At 36.4% G+C, this 22,756-nt stretch overlaps 1 protein-coding gene across 10 annotated transcripts in view; it reads right to left on the bottom strand.

Moving 5' to 3' along the window:
* The window catches only part of OSBPL9 (oxysterol binding protein like 9), a 164,281-nt gene that overhangs the window by 34,419 nt on the left and 107,106 nt on the right, over positions 1-22,756 (bottom strand). For 3 of the 10 annotated variants that reach the window (XM_061411990.1, XM_061411992.1, XM_061411989.1), the window contains exons 5-9: positions 12,455-12,523; positions 7,605-7,700; positions 6,727-6,774; positions 5,716-5,745; positions 4,658-4,708 (exon numbers count right to left, since the gene is read on the bottom strand). In XM_061411990.1, the coding sequence (XP_061267974.1) occupies positions 4,658-4,708; positions 5,716-5,745; positions 6,727-6,774; positions 7,605-7,700; positions 12,455-12,523 (294 nt within the window). The other 7 variants (XM_061411993.1, XM_061411994.1, XM_061411991.1 and 4 more) reach the window with 5 other exon arrangements.

Consider the following 22,756-nt stretch of genomic DNA (forward strand, 5'->3'; position numbering starts at 1 on the left):
AGCTGAAACTCCAATACTTTGGCCACCTGATGCGAAGAACTGACTCATTGGAAAAGACCCTGATGCTGGGAAAGATTGAGGGCAGGAGGAGAAGTGGACGACAGAGGATGGTTGGATGGCATCACCAACTCTATGGACATGGGTTTGAGCAAACTCAGGGAGATGCAGAAGGACAGGAAAGCCTGACGTACTGCAGTCCATGGGGTCGCAAAGAGTCGGACATGACTTAGTGACTGAACAAAAAAATCTCATTTTAAGAAAAGTCTGATGAGAAATTAATGAATGCTGAGATGTAAAGAAAAAGTGTACAAAGAAAAATATTCTAAGGAGAGAATCTGGGATCCGAGGATAACTTAAAAGACACATCTACTTTAAAAGTATCTAGGTGGCATAGTGGTAAAGAATGTCTGCTGATACAGGAGATGCAAGAGATGTGGGTTTGATCCCTAGGTTGGGAAGATTGCCTAGAGTAGGAAATGGCAACCCATTTCAGTATTTTTGTCTGGAAAATTCCATGGATAGAGGAGCCTGGCAGGCTACAGTCCATGGGATCGCAGAGTCTGACACAACTAAGCACACAGTACACAACATGGTCAGACAACTCAGTTCTAAAATTATAATCCAGAGTTGTGAAGTCCAGTCTGGAAGCCACTAGTCACATGTAGCTATTCAGCAGCTGAATGTGGCTAGTTCAAAGTATAAAACATACCCAGGATAGTGATGACTTAGTGCTAAGGGAGAAGGAGAGAGAAAATGAAATATTTCATCAGTGAATGAATTTTTATATTGACTACATGTTGAAATGCTATTATTTTGGGTATAATTAGTTAAATAAAATACATTATTAATTTCCCTTGCTTGTATGAGTTGTGACTTTTGGTCATATCACCTAATCTTGATGAACTGATCAAGCCCTCTGCTGTAGGGGTCTCCCAGATTATGTTCACTCTGCTCCCTCCCCTCACTCCTTACTTCCTCTGCAGTTCCCCATGAATGGAACACTGCTGTCTCTACCTATGGGTCAAAGGAAGAATGAAGTTATATAAGCTAACACAACTTAACCGAAAATCCCAATAACCAAGGAATGCCCAAACTTTGCTACACATTAGAATCAACTTGGGAACTGCAAAATCCAGTGCCTAGGCTGACACACCCCCAGAATGTCTGGGGGTGGGAAGCATGCATCAGAATTGTTAAAGGCCCCCCTGGTGGTTCTAATGTGCAAGCAAAGTTTGGGAACCAATGCACTAATCATTCAGGCAGGTGGGAAGCTTTAGGGAGTGAGAATTAAAAGGAAAGACTCGGAAAACTGGAAGAAGATTAAAACCCAACCTTTGCATGCTAAATCAAACCCCAAACAACAAAGGTATCAAATTATCTATATTCTTTTTTTGGCCATGTCTATTTGGAATCTCAGATGAACGTACCTTTTCCAGAGTAGCTGATCCCAAAATTTTATTAACCCACCAGGGCAGAATAATCCCCCAAAGTAACTATAACAATTTATATTCCCATCAGTTCTCAAAATTATACCAACATGCCATTTGGTGGCTTTAAAATTTATGCCCTCCTGGAGAAGTTTTTTTTTTTTTTTTTAAACTTAACAATTATTTAGGACTAATTAATGCTTGGTACTAAGAGCACCACAAACACTAATTCATTTAAGCTTCATACTACCAGTAAGAGTACAGATACTATTATTATCCCATTTTATATAGGAGAAAACCAAAGCAAAGAGAGGGTAAATAAACTTGCTCAAACGGTGGAGCAAAGATGCAAACTCAGTCTGGCTCTGAAGTCCATGCTCTTAAATATAAAGTAATGTTGCCTCTCATTATTATTTAAAAACTAATAACTTAATCATAGATTGACTGATTAGCCAAAGATTAATTTACAAGGATGATGAGTCACATGGCTAACTAAAAAATCATACATATACTGGAAATACTAAACCATGAACTATTACGAATTATGTATTAAAAAATGCATTCAAAACTCACAGTTATTATCAGGTCCCTGCTATGTGGCAGGCAACGTTCTAGACACAGGATACATCACTGTTACGGAGTAAATGTCTATGCACCACCCCCCAATTCAAACAATGAAGCCCTAACCTTAGTGGGGCTGTATTTGGAGTAAGGGAAGTAAATTAAGGTTAAATAAGGTCTTCAGGATGGGGCCCCAATCCATTAAGTGTCCTCTTAAGAAGAGATATGAGAGTTCTCATTCATGCTCACTTTCAATGTGTACATACCAAGGGAAGGCCCTGTAAGGACTGAGAGGGTGGCTGCCTACAAACCAGGAAGAGTCCTCGCCAGAAACCATATCCATAGGAACCTTGATCTTGGACTTCTAGCCTTCAAAACTGTGAGAAAATATATTTCTGGTGTTGAAGTCACCCGGTCTGTGGTATTTTTGTTATGGCAGTGCAAGCATTCTAATACAAGTAGTAAATAAGACAAAGTATTCAAGGAGATTATAGTCAGGTATAGACAGACAATAAACAAGATACCATGTAAATCTGGCTAATGGTGCAAGGCCAAGAAGAAAAAGAAAACTAATGGGAGGGTAAGATTATTTTAGATAGAGTGGTCAGTAAGGTCTCTCCAAAGAGAGTTCATGTGCATGGAAATTTGAAAAAAAGTAAAGAAGCAAACCCCAAAGTCTGGAAGAAATACCTTCTAGGCAGAGGGGAAAGCAAATACAAATCCCTGAAGCAGAAAATGCTTGGCCTGAGAAAAAGAAAACAGGCCAATGTTGTCATAACAGTGTAATCAAGCAAAATGAAGTGAGGGAGTAGTGACGGCTCAAACGCCATTAAGTTATCCTTAGTTATTTAAATTCCATTCCAGGGAAGTGGGAAACCATTAAGAGGATTTGAGCAGGCAAGTGACACGGCCTGATTTAAATTGTTTAAAAATACATAGAGTTCACATATGGTACATAAATAATTTGAGGGCTGTATCTGTACATAAAAAGCTTGAACAGTGAAATTCTTTCTGGAAAAAATTAAAAAGCCAAACTTTATTTACTTGATCCATGTTATCCATTCTAAACTGAAATGCAGGTCCATTAAGCTGGGCTACAACAAACAGGTAGCAAGTACTGACGTAATTGTATAAATTTCTAGAATAAAGTTTTTCTAATTTGAATTGTAACTCATTCAAAAGAGCATCAAAAATGTTCTTCTTGGGTAGCTAAATGGTGAGCTACCGAAAGAGGCTAGGCCGCTCTGTTTTACAAAGAGCAGCTATCTCAAGTACTGAATGGGCTTCCCTGGTGGCTCAGACTGTAAAGAATCTGCCGGCAATGAAGAAGACCCAGGTTTGATCCCTGGGTCAGGAAGATACCCTGGAGAAGGGAATGGCAACCCACTCCAGTATTCTTGCCTGGAGAATTCCATGATTTGCAGAGATGATCCAAATTAGTCTAAACACTATCAGTTCTTCCTCAATTTTCTAGAGAAGACATTCCCTAAAATACCTATCTACTCACACTGAGCTTAACGTTTTTTACTGGTTATCTGTATATAAGCTTTTGGGTGATTGTAGGTGTCCCAACCCACTCATGTAATTTCACAGAAAAGAAAACACAAAATAAAAACCTTACCCCCATTTATGCCTCCAACCCTATTTTCCCTTTATAATACATTCTGATCCACAAAAATAGATGGGAAATTTAGAAACATATATAGAAAATCAGGCATAGTCATCAAAAATACCTAGAAAATGAACACGAGTCCTTAAATTCTGACACTTTAATAGCCTCAAAAGAAAATGATACTTCCCCTCAGCCCTACACTTACAAACTTAATAGCCATACTATCTAAGCAGAAATGCATTTTTCTATACTATTGTGTCATTAACAATGCTAGGAAAATAGTGTTCATTATCAGGCAAACACGTATATACAACTGAATACGTAAAATAGGCCAAATAATTAAAAACTTAAACATTTCCAAACCTGGTTGCTGAATTGGCTGCCCACCTGCTTTTAGCCACTGGCTAGAAACAGAGGTGCAGTCAATGGTATAAAAAAAAAAAACAACTTTTTTAAATACTTATTTTCAAATACTAAAATTTTTATTTCTCAAAATATCATGCAATCAAGTACATTTTTAGGTTGAATACACCAAAATTTTTTAGAAACGCAGGCAATATCCATGAAATTGTTACCCAGTCACAATAACCAAAAATATTTATTCTATGAATAAGGAATAGCAGTTTATTAATGTAATTCAGTACTAGAAAAAATGTGTAAAAAACAATTTTATCTCCATTATACTCTTCATTGTGGATGAACAAAAATAACTCTGCTAAAATTCAATTCCTTTTTTCCTAAGAAAATCTTTTTTGTGAAAGATTTTGCAAAATATGTCTGTGTTTCAAGCAGTGATAATGGAAAGGGTGAGTCATTCAAATGTGCTCCCTTCCTTCCCAGCCACCATCACAAATGACTTCATCAAAAACAGGCACAGACTGGCAAGTAACATCCAAACACAATAGTTTTTCAACAGTAACAGGAACCCCAAAATAGAACTTAAATTTACTGTAGAAAGGTACTATATTTTAGAACTGAGTATTTTGGTTACTACAGAAAAATGCCATTACATTTAAATCCCATTAAATGAAAATAATGAAAAATACACTTTACTTACTTTAGCGATCTGCAGCAACACAATGCAGTGTTTAATTGACTCTACCATGCTCTACAAAAACAAAATGCTGATTTTAGATCTTGCCCCCAATAAAACTGCCATGTAATGTGAAAGCTTAAAATATAAAAATCAGTTCAAATACACAGGATTTTAAGTCTTCTCTACATAAGAAATACCCTCTCTGGATTTCAAGTGGGTTCTAATATATGTGTGTGTGCGCGCGTGTGTCCATCTAACTCTTTGCAACCCCCTGGACTGTAGCCTCTAGCCATGGGATTCTCTAGGGAAGAATATTGGAGTGGGTTGCTGTTTCCTTCTCCAGGGGCTCTTCTGGACTCAGGGATCCAACACAGGTCTCCTGTATTGCAGGCAGATTCTTCACTGTCTGAGACACCAGGAAATATGCTGATAGTGGCAAATGAAATTATTATTAGCAATTCTACGAATCATTTGGGAATGCCAAAAAATTGTTAATTTACACTGAATAATATCTAAGTACGAGACCGGTGGCGTAATGGATAATGCGTCTGACTATGGATCAGAAGATTCTGAATGGGATATGAATCTGATTAACTTCCAAATTCTTAGATCAACAGCAGGCTATCTCAATGCAAATTCTCAAAATGTCATTCAAGACTTTCATGGAATTATGGAGAATAAAGGATCCTATCAAAATACTGGTGAACCTATAATACTACTATATCTGTACATAAAATGCTTTTATCAAAATAGAAGTTTTATTAGCAGTCCAGTACATAATGTCAGAAGGCCAGTATATCAGAAAACTCAAATGTACATTGTGTGTGGATAACACTTTTTATCCAACGATCTCAAAAAGACAAGACCAGAAACATAAAATGGCATCTGAAGTCAATTCAATTCAAAGGATTATTCTATTCATTTAAATTCCTTTAGAAAATAACACAGCTCTTAAACTCTTGTAAAAATTCATGAAAATTAAAATCTCAATTGCTCTTATTAATAGTAGAAGCTTAAAACAGAAACATTTTAAAGCACTTTCTAATGCAAAGCCAGAGTTACTCAAACATATAACTTACATTTGTTGTCTCTTTGAGGGTTTCAATTTTCTGTGAAAAATAAGTTTAAATAAATTGTCAGAAACACAAGGAGATATCATTGCTGTTTTTTACTGGTTAGTCATTTAAAGAATTTTGATTAAAAATGTACTCATTACTCTAAGTGAGTTCAGGCAGGTTGCAGAGTGCTTTTAGTTGTACTTCTTAATTTAAATCAAACATTTAAATAAAAAATTCAAACACTCTATGGATTACATCCTCAAATAAAATTCATGTGGTTCAATTCAAGATTTGTAAGAATAATATAAAACATTCTTACTCCTTACCTGAAAGCAAGTTTTGTCTTTTCTATAGGATACGTTATGTGATTTTAAAATGCTTATTTTAGAATCACTTTAAACTTTGCAAAGCTGCTTAAAAATGACATGAAACTAAATTCCAAAACTAAGAAGGTGAGCTAAACATGACTCACTACTATTACCAAGTGTAAAAGAGCCAAATGCAAGGCTATGATTAATAGAAATGCAAAAACATAAATGATGGTGCATCAGGAAATCTAGTCAAGGAAAAGAAAAACATTAATTGAAAAAAGAAAATAATATTCAAACTACAAAGTGGTTGGCAAAAACCCAAAGGGAGGAACTATAATTAAAGCAACATTCATTTTGTGTCCTCATCTGTGGCTTCTGGTTTATTTTGAAAATTTTACCAGTTGCCTTATTAATATCTGAAGTGACCACATGTAAATTTAATAAATTTTTACCTTCAACATATGATCCCTCAACAGAAAGAACTTATTCCTAGGAAAGTGGTACTTACACAAAGGGTATCATAATAAAAATTTCAGTTATTCTTTTGTTCAATTATGAAACCACACCAGAAATGCACCAGAAAACTCCCCTTAAAACCTATATGGCACATTATAAGAGGTGAACAGTAAAGTAGTCAAAACACTGAGGTCCTTCTATTACTTCTCCAAAAGGCTCCTGGTTTAAAAATTTTTTAAGTCAAAATCATGATTATGGAAGTTACCTTTCTCTGTTCATCATCTTTGCAGTTTTGAAGTTTGTCATCAAAAAGCTACAGGATTAAAAAAAAAGAAAAGATTATAGTATCAAGCTATTTTACTACATTGTATATGTTTACTAAACAAAGAAAAACAACCATATTTCTTCCAGGGATGATTTATACATGGATTAAAAGTATAATCTTTCTTAAAATACAAGATAACATGTATTTTTCCAAGGCACTGTTATCAAATTCTACTAAACTATCTTAAACAAATTCTACTAAACTATCTTAAACAGTCAAGATCAATTACTCTGGTAGCATTACAAAGCGAAAGAAAATATATGACTTTAAGAACTTTAAATGTCAGTTCGAATCTGTTTTTTTTCTGCCTTGTCTTTCAACTTTATCAACATTTCTTTTTCTCTCCAGGACCTTTGCTAGTAATTAATTTTAAAGTGGGAATTGAAGGAGACAATTTTAGTAATGATAAAGGATGTAAAGAAATAAACTCTTCCAAACTCCTAACTCACCCAAATAAGAAAAGCCCTTAAAAACTAAACCACTTAAAATTTACCAGTTTCAGAGAATTTTTAAACAAAATATGAAACTAACCTTGTTTTATTTCCTTCTAATTATGTTTAGGTTAGTTTTTAAAATTGCTGAAGGACTAGTAAGCATTGTAAAGTAACATTCAGTTCAGTTGCTGCTCAGTCGTGTCCGACTCTTTGTGACCCCATGGACTGCAGCACACCAGGCTTCCCTATCCATCACCGACTCCTGGAACTTGCTCAAACTCATGTCCATCGAGCCGGTAACATTAAGTAATTGTTTTTACTCAAAATCAAGCTCTGGAACATTTACTACTTTATATCAATTCAATATATAATCGAATACCATACCTTCAACTGTTCTATCAAGATTTGTAGGTATGCATCAGCCTCTGTAAGTTTCTTATCAAAGTCCTGGACACTAGGAACAAATCCTGAATCCAAACCCTAGAGGGGGAAAAAATTGCAATAAATCCCAGCAATGTCTAATAGTACAAAAGATCATCCTTCATATGTGACACTTCACTTTTCTAAATTAAAAATAGTCTTTTACATAAATAATAGGTCTATTTAAATTATCTAAATTCTCCAAGAATAGTTGGTACATCAATCTCCTTCATGAACTTCTAGCACTATTCCCTTCTCATCAATTACATGTGCTGCTGTTCAAATTAGGATTTATCCTGCTTTTTCAGAATAATTTTCTTCTCTCCCAAAAGCCCCATACTGGGCTCCAGAGCAACAATAATTTAGCTAAAGGAACATGCACAAAACCTAGATTACCCTCTTATTTTCCCCCTATTTTTTGTTCAGTTCAATCCTCCTCCAGTCCCCTAATCTCAACTTTATATTCTCATTGTTCTCCTATTCTCTAAATTACCCCATTAGCTCAGATGTTTTCCTCCTCCTCCTCCCTTATTTAAACAAAGAAGGAAAACTCAAAATTCTCACCTCTTCTAAGAGGGCCCTCCCTAAGTGAAAGTGACAACACTTCTGTCTTACCTTCCCTACTCATCTTCCCCCTTGGCATGAACATTACACTCTCGACATAGTTTAAATGTTTATTTATTTAGAGGGCCCACTTATTTCTCAGTTTTACAATTCAGAATGTGCATGTCCTACTTTTTGTACACTAAAAATTTTAAGCTCTAAGAGTATAGGATTCCTATGCTTTAACTCTACTCAAAAGAAAGTTTTGAGTTTATCATCTTTGACTGAAAAATACATTAATCTTGGTTGTAAAAGACAAAACAGTCTGAGATCAAAAAAGGCTATCATCTTGCCATATTTGCATGACTAGAAGTCATGCAGTTAAACAGGGAAATAAGGGTCAGGAACCAATAAAGTCACAATCCCAACCCAACCACAAAACCCTGCACTAAAAGGCTGAGACACACTGCTCCAATATAACATACTTGACCTTCAATGTTTTTTGTTCCCCTCCCTTTTGCCAAAAAACTGCTTATCATTTCACACTCTCCATTTTAGTCAGTTGAGGCCAGAGTTCATTTTATATTAAACCAACACCTCACCTTACCTAACACTGTCATTAGCAAAGCATTTTTTCCACCATGATCTCAAACATCAGATTGACACAGTATATAGCATTATGGAAACAACAATGGGTTGGTAGACCTGGTTTCTAGTTACAGCTCAGCCACTAACAAGATACTGTGTTTCTCTAAGCTATTTTCTTACCTCCAAATACAGGCTCCTCCTCCTACTATTATTAATGTGGCAGCTATGACTTCTACTAAAGACTATAATTACTATCAATAACTACTGTTACTACTGCTGTTCTTCCCAAACTAAAATTTAAATTCATAAACAAAGCATTAAAAACCTAACTCTTATTAAGATCATGGGAAAAACAACTAATCTTGTAATTCATTTTCTTTTTCAAATTCAAAGGCAACAAAAACTGCCTACTTTTTTTCTTACATACACACTGAGAAACTACTTGAAATGAGGACTGAAAATAAGAGATGTCATGTAAAAAAAAGTTTAAGAAAGAAAAATAATAAGCAATGTATGTAAAATCCAGATATATTTATAAAATTGTAAACACCTTCATTTTTAAAGATAACCCCTAAGACACTGTTTTAGAAACACTTCCTTCCTATGCAGAATATAATAAAAGATGTGGGAAAGAAAGGATAAATCCATCACATTCCAGAGATACTACAGTATTGTACTAAGAAAGTAGGGAGTGATTCCTTTCAATGTAACTACACCACAGGAATATAGGAAGGACTGCTTGGCTTACTTTTTGTTTCAAAAGCGATATAATTATCAATAACTTAACTATAAACCTCATTAAAATCAGTTAAATACATTATTCTTGCTAAATATTAAAAAAGTCAATGGCATGCTCATAAATAAAAAGGTGAAGGATCTAAATGAGAAAAAGTGATCTTCAAGAATTTTCCCTCTTCTGAATCCATTTAGAACCACCACTATAAAAATCTAATTAACATAACCTTCTAGACAAATCACTATTTGATTAAAAATCCCCCAATAAGTAAAAGGAAAAACTTAGATTTAAATTACTATGATCTGAAAGCTACCTAAATTAAGTCTTAAAAACAACTCTTTGATTTTACTATTAATATAATCATGCGAACCTCACTGTGGCTCTTTTCTCAGACCTGCCTCTCCCTAGACAGTCTTCCACAACATTCCTTTACCCTTAAAACCCCCAACATCGTAACACCCAAGTTAAAGATCTACTCAACAATCCACTTTTCTCTATGTACTGTATAATAGGAAGTTTGTAACAATAGTTATTAGCTTAAAATCCCAGAACTGGCCTAAACTCTTGCATAGTAAATTCATAAATCTTTGGTATACCTTAAAATAAAATCTACATATATAATTTCCCATCTGCAATCAATAAAATAACATGTACACACTGATTTAATGTGGATAAGCAATGCTAGTAATTAAGCTGTTTTCTCAAATCTTTTAAGAATTATGTGCTAGAGGAAAATATATGTTTTCACCACATACTGTGATTCAGGACATGGAATTAAAGCCATGTAGTCCAACCTCCCACTCAACAGCAGTTACTTTTATAATGTTCTTGAAAGTCATCTAGTCTTAGAGTATCTTAAGAGAAAAGGAACTTATCACCTTCTAACATAAACGATTTCATAAAATCCCTTTATTATTCTTTTCATTCAACATTTAAAACATAAGGTATTACACTTATTCATATCCTTTTTAAGGGACTTGTGTTTTTAAAAAGGTCATAAAAATAGAATATAGTCCTTTACCATGTCGAGAGTGGTCTGTCTTCTTTTGAATAGAACTCAGAACAGGCAGACCATTTAAAACACTATGACTTCATACTTCCTACAGTGACATCTTAGCTCTTGGGAACAAGCAGGCTGGGAGTCAAACAGACTCTGTACTTGCCTTTTAATCTAACACTTATCACATTTTATCATATCTAAATATTTACTTGACTGATTTCCCTGAAGGATTCTAAACTCCACTAGGGCAGAAACTACCGTTCATTCAGCACTGTACCGCTCCACCCCCACACCAACTCCAGGCTAGCGCACTAGCACACTGTCGAGCGAACACGTGTATGCGCTGATGGCAGCTTCCGGCAATGCTGATGCCGTGATGCCAGTCTTCTCCACGCACGGCTTCCTAGATCTCCCCTGCCTTGCGTTTTCTTTCTCTTTCTCCTCCCTCAGTCCTTTCTTCACGTCTTTCTTTCCTTCTCTTTTTTCCTTCAGTAGTAAGTGGTTATACTGCATTTTTGGCAGTCAGGACCAAAAGAGGTGGCTGCTCCTTAATTTACCACATTGATGAGCCATAGTTCTAAAGATGATTTCTGTATGAATTCATTTAAAGTTTAAAATAAAACTATTACAGAGAAACAGAGACAAAATGGTTTGTAATATAAAATAAGCTAAACTAGAAGAAACTCAATAGACATTATACCTAAATCTAACCATAATCTATGTAAAGAAAAAAAACCCACTTATGTGGCAAACGCGGTTTAAAAAAAAAAAAAAAGTCCCTAGTCTTCAAGAGTAACTTGCTAATTAAAGAAAGCTAAAGTACATGTATAAAGTTAACAGTAACACATAATTCTCTATCAACCAAGGTCTATGTGTCCAGATTAAAAATATATAAAGGCAGACATCTGGCCCAATTTAAGGGGAATTTCAAAAATAATATCTAAAATGACAGAAGAATATTAAACTGCCTCAAAATTTTATGTAAGTACCTCCCTACTATCTTTCTAATACTTATGTTGAATATCATCACTTTTCTCAGAAGGTACTTCTAACACGTTAGCAAAATTAAATTTCTATTAATAACTCTAATAGGGACATTAAACATTGTACTTTATACATATACATAACTGAATACTTCACTGCCATTAGAAAGAAGAGTATTATAAAGGATGGCTTTAATACTTTCTGAAGTACACAGGAATTGTACTTCTTATGTAGCTGCTTTGGAGAGACACTTACTAAAATAGTACAAGAGGCAATTTTTGAGGCAAAGAGTAAAAGCTTTTAAAGTAATTCCTGCTGACAGAGGAAGAGTAATAAATAGTGGAGGTAAAGGTGGGGAAAGGTGGTTTAAGGTCTTCTTGAGGTCAGAATCAGGAAATAAGAAAGTTATGAGTAATTTAAGGAACTGAGAAGAATAATGAAGAACAGGAAGGGCTATGACTGAATAACACTCTAAAAAGAAATTCACAAATGAGTAATTATTTTCATATCAAATCTTATTTCACAGCAAAAACTTAAAGGACTAAGTACCTTATGCTCAGTGCTTTCTCTTATATAATATGTTGTGAAACGAGAAACACCGAAATTATTCCATGTGAGTCTCAGAGTTCAGAGTAACAAGAAAACAAAATAAGTGATCAGTAGCAGAACTGTAAAAGGAATAACAGCTTAAAAATTTAACAAAGGAAAAACACCAAAGAAAACAAGACACCTAATGAAAAACAAATGGCATAAATCCAGACAAAAGTAGGTGATTTTTAAAGGAAAATTAGCAAAACAGTCCTTAAATAAAATAATAAAAACTTTGCAGAAATGTTGTTTTGATTAAATATGAGTATTTGGAAAGTTTATGTTCACAGTTAGCAATTTGAGATGACATGCATCACAGATACGCTTTCAGCCAATGAAAGAAGTATAGGGCATACTTACAATTGAATCACTTACAATTATTTTTGAAAATTCAAGAACTGGAGAGATACCAGAAGACTGGAAAAAAGCAAGTGTGGTACTGATCTTCCAAAAAGGTAAGGAAAAGAGAGAATAGAAAGTTACTATGCTGTGCGTGTGACATGAGTAATTAATTAAAGGAATAATAAGAGAAAAATCTGTAACTGTACAGAGGAAAAGTATCAATAGGTACATGAGTAGCAAGTGGCAAGTTAAAAAATAATTAAATTTAAAAATTACGCCAAAAATTTTAATGGCTTTTCTGTTCCTTAGAAATTAGAAAATTAAGTTTTTTGAAAAATGACACCACTTTGTTTCCTTACCAAGTTACTCAAAAGTTGCTTTAATGATGAAAAAAGTATATTAAAGAAACCAGAAATATTAGTAAGACCAAATATTAGTAAGATTTTATGTGGGGTATACTAATCAGTGCCTTCCTTGGTTTATTAAAAATTTGGAAACATTTATAATCTGCCATTTCTGTGGTTTACCCTCTTCAGCTAAAGGAAAACAGAATTTAGAGGTATAGAGAAGTTCTGAGAATATGAATTTTTAACCCTAAAAAATACTCATATACCAATTTGTTTGGAGTAAAGATTTCCAATTCAAAAATATCCATAAAATTGAGCCTATTATTAAATTCTTTCCTCCAGTGTAACTTCAGAACAGCATTTTCCATCTAAGTCAATGTTCTGATAGTCTAAGATTCCAAATTAGGTTCTCTTTTATCAACATGATAGTTACAGCTATTTTATCAACAACTGCTCGGTGCCCCAAGAATGCCCTGAACGGTAAAGCCTTTTCCCATAGTTTTAAACGAACAGTACTAGCACCACAGCTTGCCTGGAGAATCCCAAGGACGGGGGAGCCTGGTGGGCTGCCGTCTATGGGGTCGCACAGAGTCGGACACGACTGAAGCGACTCAGCAGCAGCACAGATTCACCAGGGATGCACAATACAGTACAGGAAGTTTTTTTCAGAGTACTAGATCCTCTGGCTAGATACTTTACTGTATGTCATTTCTTGTTTCATTATTATAACATAGTAAAATAGATAGATATTAACCCTATTTTATAAGTGCTTACCCAAATCATCCAGATGGGTTTTTGAGATTTCAACCCAGTCCTTTGATTTCAAACCCATTACATTTTTCTATTAAATCACAATGATATTTGAAAAGAACTCATAGCATATTAGACTAAAATTTAATCTAAAAATGTCTGCAGGAGCCTAGTGTACCCAAAATGAACACAAGCTTTAAAGTCAGACTGATCTAGTTTGAAATCCTGAATCTGGGATTCCGTAATTACCTACATGATCTGGCTAAGTTACTTTCTCTACCTCCATTTTCTTACCAGGGAAGGACACAAAAATAAACCTCTCAAGGTTGTTGGAGAGATGAAAGAATATACATAAAGTAACAAAATAGTTAGTGTTCTATTTCTTCTTCATAATGTGGAGCTGAAAATAACCAGGATTCAGCAGTTTCCCAGACCCTAAACTACGCCTAACATACAGAAAAGTTTCTCAACAAATATTTGATGGATTAAGAACAAAATAAATTAACAACTAGGTAATATACAAAACATATGCAACTCTAATAGAGAAGTATAATCGAGAAAAGGATACCAGCATAACTGTATTTAACATTCCTTGAAAAAAAGGAAAATAAACAGTAAGCTGATGAACTCTGAAGAAAACAGATAGTAGTAATAAAAAAGGTATGAGAAATAGACAAAACTAGTGCTAAAATACAGTCTTGGAAAACAGATCAGAAACAAAATTCCACATGAGATGTTCAGAAAAGTATCAGGTATTATGCCCGAACCACAAAAGGTAAATTGTGCTCAATTATTACCTTGGTAACAAAGAGTCAAACAATATAAAGAATCACTCTTTTCCATAAAATAAAAAGATTTTGAAAATACATTAGTTCTTTGAAAAATAAAAACATTTTTATCTTTAAATTTATAAAGAAAATAACTTCTCTTAAAAAAAAAAAACAAACACAGCAAGTCTAAATTGCTCATATACTTGGGACAGAAAAGAGCTGCTTTGTCAAATAGGAATCAGGTACCTACACCTTTGTCAAAATTCCTTAGCTTTATCGTAACTCTTAGCACAACTGCTTACTCTTCATGATCTCTCTTCATCTAATACCACCACTGTTATGTAACATTTTGACTTACAGAACAAAATACTAATATTGATTCCATAAAGTGATTTATTTGATTACTCAAACAACTGCACAAGAAAGGTTTGGGTTTGTACCATTTTCCTCTATTTAAATCACTGATACCTTGTCTTTCCAAATGACTCTCCCAATTTATTCAATAAAGTCATATGTGAACTTACTGCCAAAAGTAAATAGAACACACAAAAACCTGGAGTTTATAAACAGGGTGACCACTATCCCAGTTTGTCTGGGAGAGTCTCTTTTTATGCCTGTTGTCTGAACAAAATTATTAGCAGCCTCTTTCACTCTCCAAGTGCTCCAGTTGGGACAATAATATGTTCTCCCTCTCTATAAAGGTTGTAACTAGCATTATAGAGATATAAATGTCTGGGAGGCATACAGATTGCCTCAAGATTTCAGAATGCAGCAAATTACTTTAAAAAATGTTTAAATGAAATATGAGTTTACAGCTTCTGAATGTACAAAGCAAATTACAAAAATAAAATAGACATCAAAATTCAGGCCAATTAATACTGGCTGAGTGATTACCTTATTCTAGACAGAGACATGAATAATAAGATGTTATATTTTTGAAAAGTTATTTTATTCTCACACACACACAGGTCTGAAATAAAACACACAAGAAGCAGATGTTACACCTACGAAGTGAGATTGAGAAAGAGGTGCATTTGAGACAAAGACTTCTTAATTTTTACTTTATATATTCATGGTGCCTGATTTTTAAAAAATTAGTAAACTCAAAAATTTTATGTAAAAAGTATTCAGAAACTGTACTGGTTATAAATGTTTCAAAAATTTTATAACTCTTTTAGCTTGCAAAATCATCAGCATTATTATTTTAAAATTATCAAACCCTAAAATGTCTTGAGAGAGTAAACTTGGTAACACTAAAGCTGCTCAGATACATCTTTTCAAGCCAAATAAAATAAAGCATAACAAATGTATAACATTATTTACAGATAAAGTATAAACTAGCACCCACGCACGCACACGCACGCTAACAAGAAAAATGGCCAGTAAAACAAAGCAGAATACATAATTTTTTCCCACATCCTTCCTGCCAATTCCACGATTATGAGTCAACACTAAAGAAAGTAAACTCATAAAAAACAAAAATATCTACTATATAAGTCCACTTAATGAAGCACTGTTTGACCATGTGGTGCTGGCAATTAGTCAAAGCTTTATTTTTCACACGTTAATCGCTGGTCAGGCTACTGACAATATCTTTCTTAAAATTAGAAGTCATAGGTTAAGTCATTCCAGGATCTTAAATAAGCTCTGAGTTGCTTACTAGGATGGGATGCAAAAAATACATTCTTCCCCTTTCCAACCTCATATGACTGCCTGTCACTGAGCTTCACAGAATTTTGGAAAGCAAATTCTCATGATTTTCAAGGGCCCACCAAAAATGGAAGTTTCAGAAAGTCTCCTGGAAATCTGCTCTACATATAATGAGGAAAAATTCATGTTCAACACGTGAATTCTTAAAACTGAATGCTTTAGTAGTTCAAGTTTTCAAATAACTACAGAATTCTCATAATCATTCATATTACTTGTTGAAATGTGATTATGAAATGTTTCTACAAAATCTAATGTATTCCTTTAACAAAACTGATCTCTCTGTATGGCAAAATACAACAAACTGAAATAAAACCACCAAGGGAAGTTAAACGATAAACTAGTCAGGCCAATAGGCAATCAGTACTAAATGGCTTATTTCTCACACAAAACAAGCAAACAAAATAGAACAAAAATAACCCTGAATTGGAATGAATAGATTCTGTAACTGGCTTGGTGATAATTCCTTTAAAATTACATATGCCGAAGCAGTTTTTGTATATCTGATTTAGCTGCCAGTGAACATCAAACAGAAGGAAATAAGTTGTTTTCACTAAGGCTGTTAAATGTGCAATACAAAATTACCCTGATTACCCTGTTGTCAGAAATCTATCAAAAAAGTCTAAAATATGACTAAAATATATGTTTGACACGACAAGACTCTTTTTATTCTCCACTGTACCCCCAGGATAGTGCTTGGTTTGTAGCAAGTGCTCAATAAAATTTTTGTAAATTAATGAATTAAGGAATTCTGAAATGCGTCAACCTGTTCGGATTTAAACATAAAAAGCAATCAAAGATGTTCTTGCAGATTATAAATCAGAGTACTCATTAAAAAAATCACAAATAACATCTAACTTTCTAAACAATTTATTATAAGTATGGATGCTGAAAACTTTTAAGAGTAACTGAAAGTTTTTAAGAGAAGAGAAATTAAATAGGAAAGACACCACCCAGGGAGTTCAAGAAGCAAGACCAGATGATAATAACTAAAACAAACTTCTAAAACTTCATTCTCTCATGCCAAGTCTCATGAACATAGTTTCATACATACTACTCTGGGTTTGGAATTCAGCATTACAATAATGATTTATTCACTGGGTGTTTATGACTATGACACTGCGCTGGATGCTCTGGACATCCCAAGATGAAGCAGACGTAGCTTGAAATCTGTAGTAGGAGATAAGCATCTAACTACAAATAACCACTCTGCAATACCTAACAGTTTCAAATCTGTAGTAGGAGATAAACATCTGTCTACAAATAACTGCTTCAAGCATGATAAATTATTATGAGAAAGGTACTAAACAATTCAAAAGAGAAAGTTAAGGGGGTCAGAAAAGTGTCACAGAGGTATCATTTTGATTTGGACAAAGATGAGGAGGGGGAAATTATTAACAGCAGTGAGTAAGGGTGGGAAATATTATAAATAGATGGGATGTGTGAACTTTTCTTTAGGAGAGAAATGAGGGCAGGGTTAAGTAAACTAGCAAGGGATGCTAAGGTACCCAGGAATCAGGATCAGCAGCCAAGATTGAAGGAACAAGGAGGGAAACAATGTAGCTCCGAGCAGGCTCAAGGGACACCAGCTGTAGGACACAGCCACTGCCACAAATTCATCAAAGCAGAGAGAGAGCAAGAGGAATAAATACCCCCAAAGGTTCTTTTTTTCCTTCCATCTTCTGTCCTTCCATTGTCTAAACCCTACGAGAAGCCAGAAGGTAAAAAGGACTCTAGGTAACACAGGCTGTGAAGGTCAGCCTCCTGGGGCAGAGAGAGAAGCAAAGAGAATGAATTTGCAGGAAACTGGAGAGTAACCAGAAAAGCCATCTTTCCAGACTTAGGAGCAAGTATAAGCACAAAGAGAGGCTGAAAAGCACAAGGAGGTGAAATAACGAACAATATTCTCTTGGAGATGTAAGATATTTTTCAGATGCAGATGCTGAACTGAAAGTGCAAAATCAGTGTCTGAATTGGAAAAATTACTGGGACTTAGGAGATTGAGGCGAGCAATGAATGAACACAAGTATCAGAGCAGCACCCCAGTTCTCTCTAGAGCTAACAGAAGAGCAAAAACCACAGATGGTAGTCCTGTTAGTCTAGTCTCTAACTGCGTGAACTTGGGCAAGTCACCTGGCTCCTCTGAAACTGTTTTCTCCATTTTATAAATACATAGAGGCTGAATTAAAACTTTAAGATCCTTTCCAGTTCTAAGAGTCTGTGAAGCCAGTATCTCCAAGTAAATAACCATATTCATCAGGTGAGTGAACAGCTCACCATACTGGAAAAACCAAGGGTCCATTTACTGGCTTTAAAAAAAAAGTTAACTTCATTTAAACAAAGACAATAAAAACTTGAAGGTTCTAACTGCAGTTGGATCCTCTACCATAGGATAAAAAAAAAGTCAAAACACAAGCAAAAATTTAGTGTAACCTTGAAACTGAGTGAGGAAGATTAATGTAACCGGATTAAAAAACATGCTCTGGAATGCAGAGAATGCAAAGAAACAACCGAGTAAGCAGAATACCTTGGTTGAAATCGCACATTTCAGAAAAAACAAAATTAGCTGCTCTGTCAATATAGCAAAGAAGCAAAGTTCTTAAAGGTGTTTCTAGAAATAAATGAACTCCTATAGTATTAATAACTCCCCTGCCCTCCAAAACACACACAGCAACCATTAACATTCCTCTGCAATACAAATATTCACTGAAGATCTGTTATGTGCCAGGTGCTATCAATGTCTTCAAAGGACTTCGTTAAGGACAATACAGATAACATAGCAAATACAATTAATCATTACCTAATCTTCTGGAATGAGATCAGATTTCACCCTTTCCAAGCAGTCTCCCTGACTTCTCTAGCCAGCAACATGCTGTTCTTCCTGTGATGCTAACTACTACAAAACCAACTTGTACTGGTACCACTACTAGTATTCTTTCAACTGTATTAGAGGCCGCATAGTTTGGAAAAGTAGGCCTTTGCCTGGAAATCCACTTACCATTTGTAACGTTGTTTCTAACGTTTTCTGCACTCCTGTCTCTCAGGTGTGTCCGCAATTAGGGAGCTTGTTGACTTGGAATATTTTTCTAACTCACACGGATAAACCAAGCTTCAGTACAATGAGTCAAAGGTTTGTACACTTAACGACATGATTAAGTCAAGTATTTTGATCATGTGCCAAGCACTAGACTAGGGACAAAGGCCCTACAGAAATAAAGAAGGTTAGAGTCTAATCCAAGAACCAAATATGTGCACAAAGATCTATAGCATAGAGGTATGAACAAAGTGCTGTAGTAACACGTGAAGGACAACAGTAATCTTAACTTGCTTTGCCTGAAGGAAGGAAGACATCAAAGAAAAAGTAACACAAAAATTATATGTCAAAAGTAGTAGTGATATAGCACTGGACTGAATTCTAAGCAACTGTAATTTTAATCAAGAAGGAAAGGCAGTGACTGTGCAAAGAGCTATGAGAGGCTATGCAATGTTCCAAACAGGTAAGAGTTCATAATGCTACAGTAGATGCCCTGAGTAGGATGCCTGCAGCTGAGTCCACACCAAGAGTGATAATTATCACCAAGTTGTGAAGGGCCTTAAAGAACATTCTCAGCAGCTGGGCTTGGGCAAGGGGGAGCCAAAATAGACTTTTAAGCACAGCTGTGACTCAGTGGGATCTAACTGTGGAAAAGAATATGGGTAGAGGGAGTCTAGTGACAGGGAGACTAGTTAAGTTTTGTTAAAGTTTAGGTGAGAGATGATGAGGGCCTGAATTAAAACAGTTACGTGGGAGGAAAAAAGGATAAACCCAAGAGCTATTTCTAAAGCAGATTAAACAGGATCTAGTAACTAACTGGACGTGGAAAATAAGGGAGATGAAAAATGGCTTTAAATGACTAATTGCCTGTGTGTGGTGGAACTTCAATTAACTAAAATACTTAGGGAGAGGTACTTGGCTTAAACACATTTTCAACCTAAGAATTATTCTTTCAAACATAATCTTTGCTTAAACATCTACTGGAAAATCTTCCTAAATATAATCTCGTGGTGGTTTAGTCGCTAAGTCATGTCCAACTCTTCCGATCCCATGGGCTGTGGCCTGCCAGGCTCCTCTGTCCATGGATTCTCCAGGTAAGGATACTGGAGTGGGTTGCCATTTCCTTCTCCAAGGGATCTTCCTGACCCAGGAATCAAACCTGTGTCTCCTGCATTGTAGGCAGATTGTTTACCGACTGAGCTACAAGGGAAGCTTTAGTACAAATAGTACAAATACAATCTTAGGCCAAGTACATTACAGTATCCATAAAAAACTGTCTTTTTCTATAGAATCCCAATAAACATCAGTTCTCAGATACTGACAGAACTCAACATATCTCAGGGGACATCTCAGAATTTCCTTTTTAAAATAAAAGCCTGATATCCTCTTTCTCAAGCAAGAAACTACGAACTATGCAACTGCCTGATTTTCCAATCAGCAGAATATGGTTGTATCACAATGCTCTTTACGGCCTGAACCAAACTTAACAACTGGGGATGGATCAGTGGTTAGATTATTACCAATCTTTCCACACTAAAGGAAAAAAGACCACCACCTAAGACTTTGGAAATATCAAAATCAATGTGACCAACAGCCATTGCAACCTAGTGTTTATTGAGGGGTACTTCAAGTAAAATGGCATCTTTGTAAAAATCAAACTCAGAACATTTTGAAAATAGATCCAGCTTCTCTGTTATCTTTCTAATTTCCCAGGTAAGCTCTCCAGACTGAAAGTCTGATTTTTAGTGGTTTTTATCTTTCCTAGAATAGGAAAGGTAACATGGTATTTTAAGGTGCTGGGGTACATAAAAAGTGAAATTAAAAAAAAAATTAAAAGTAAATGAAAGATGTTAACATTATTTATTAAAGGGCTTTATCACAAACTCAGTTCAATAAAGGCAATGTTCTGAGAGATGATTCACGGTGGATGAGAATTCCCAACTTAAAGTTCACTACAAGAATTCTTAAAACTGCAACTACTATTCTAAGATCTCTCCCACTTTCTTAACTCAATACTAGGAGAAATAATTCCTTGATTTGTTTTTGATTTCCTGAATACAGCTAAAAGTACACAGTTTAATCAACAAGTAAAGCCAAATGTTACTTCAAATCGGCAGACATTTTCTTAATACATTTCTTACTCTTTCGTATCAAAAACTTAAATATAGTAGGAATGATGCAATAAATGCATGATTTATACATGCTTCCTAGTCCATTGCTTACAGTCAACTTTTCATAACCAAGCATACTGAGAACCTAAACTTTTCCCTCCAGTTTTTAAGTGAACCCCATAAAACTATTCCAAAGTTTTCACTATTTTTTCCACAAACTACCCCCAAAACATAAAACCACCTCCCCTTCCCAACACACACATACTCACAAATAACAGCACCCATAATCATTACACACAAAAATATTGGCCAAGGCAAGAACACAGCCAAAAATAAAACAACAAAAAATGCTTGGCCAGCAACAGGAAATTCTATTATTGGGCAACTGGTCAAAATTAAACTTTCACATTAAGAGAAAGTCTAACTTTTGTGTTCAATATCTTGAGATAGCTTCCGAAATAAGACTAGAGTTTCACAAAAATGAATCGAAAAGGGGGAAGCGATTCTCTCCAGACTGGTTTGGTTGGAGGCGAATGACCTCTCCGGGTTTCAGAAGGCCCCTAGTCCCAGCCTCCAACCATCTCGGCCAGGAAGTGAGGAGAGTCTCACGGAAGAGAGGGCCCGGACGGCCACATCGTCCTACTCACCCCAGGGGGCGACGGGATGGAGGCAGGGAGAGAATCACACTCGCGCCCACGGCCTGGGCAAGCAGCAGGGTCCCTGGGAACTCAGGGGTGGAAGCCGGCCCCTCTCCCAGACCCTCCGGGTCTACTCACTCCGCAAGTGGCCACCAAGAAAGCCATTCGCCAAGGCCCCCGCCCTCTGTGCCTCCAGGGGAGGGAGCCGAGGGCCGCTTCCGAGCACCCCTCTTCGCCCCCCTCCGCCGAATCACCGATGCGGTGCAGTTGGTCTCTACAGGTTCTGCCTTTCCCGCGGGACAGCCCCTCACTCGCTACCCCTGCCCCGCCCCGACCGAGGGACCGCACCGATTGGCTGACTCTGACGACTCCTGGCAAAGAGACCCCTGGCGATTGGCCATGGGTCACCTGCGGTAAAGGAGGTGAGCGGCCGAAGATTGGCGGTTAGGCCAATTTTGGGGTGAAGAGGCGGGAGGGGCCGGCCGCGGCGGCCGGGCATCTGGACCGCCCGGCTCCCCAGCCCTCCCACCGCCTCGCGCAGCCCAGGGCTCACCTCGGGGCTCTGGCCGTCTGCCGCGCCCGGACCTATTCCTCGGGACTCGCGGCTGCCCCACCACGCCAATTCCTGGCTGCCCCCAGGAAAGGGAGCTCGAGGCTCAAGGGAGCTCAGCTAGGCTTCGGGGCTTCGGTCCCGAAGGTTCCCATAGGGTGGCGACTGGGAAAGACCCGGTCACAGACGCAAACACCTAAACCCACTCGCGTCTAGCTCGACATCCACTATTTTGGCAGCTGTGGAGCCAAATTTCATCTGGATGACTGCTTTTTCTTACTTCCGGAAAGTTGTTTGTGTCGCGAGGCGGGGAAGGGCGTGAGGGGAGGGGGGATACTATATCAATAAACAATAGCAGCGGTGCCTGTTTTATTAATCCAGGGAAACATGGGCTTGCTGTTGTGCCACAGCTCCATAAGGAATGTAGG

Source organism: Bos javanicus, chromosome 3 (assembly GCF_032452875.1).
Source record: "Bos javanicus breed banteng chromosome 3, ARS-OSU_banteng_1.0, whole genome shotgun sequence".
Lineage (NCBI taxonomy): Eukaryota > Metazoa > Chordata > Mammalia > Artiodactyla > Bovidae > Bos > Bos javanicus.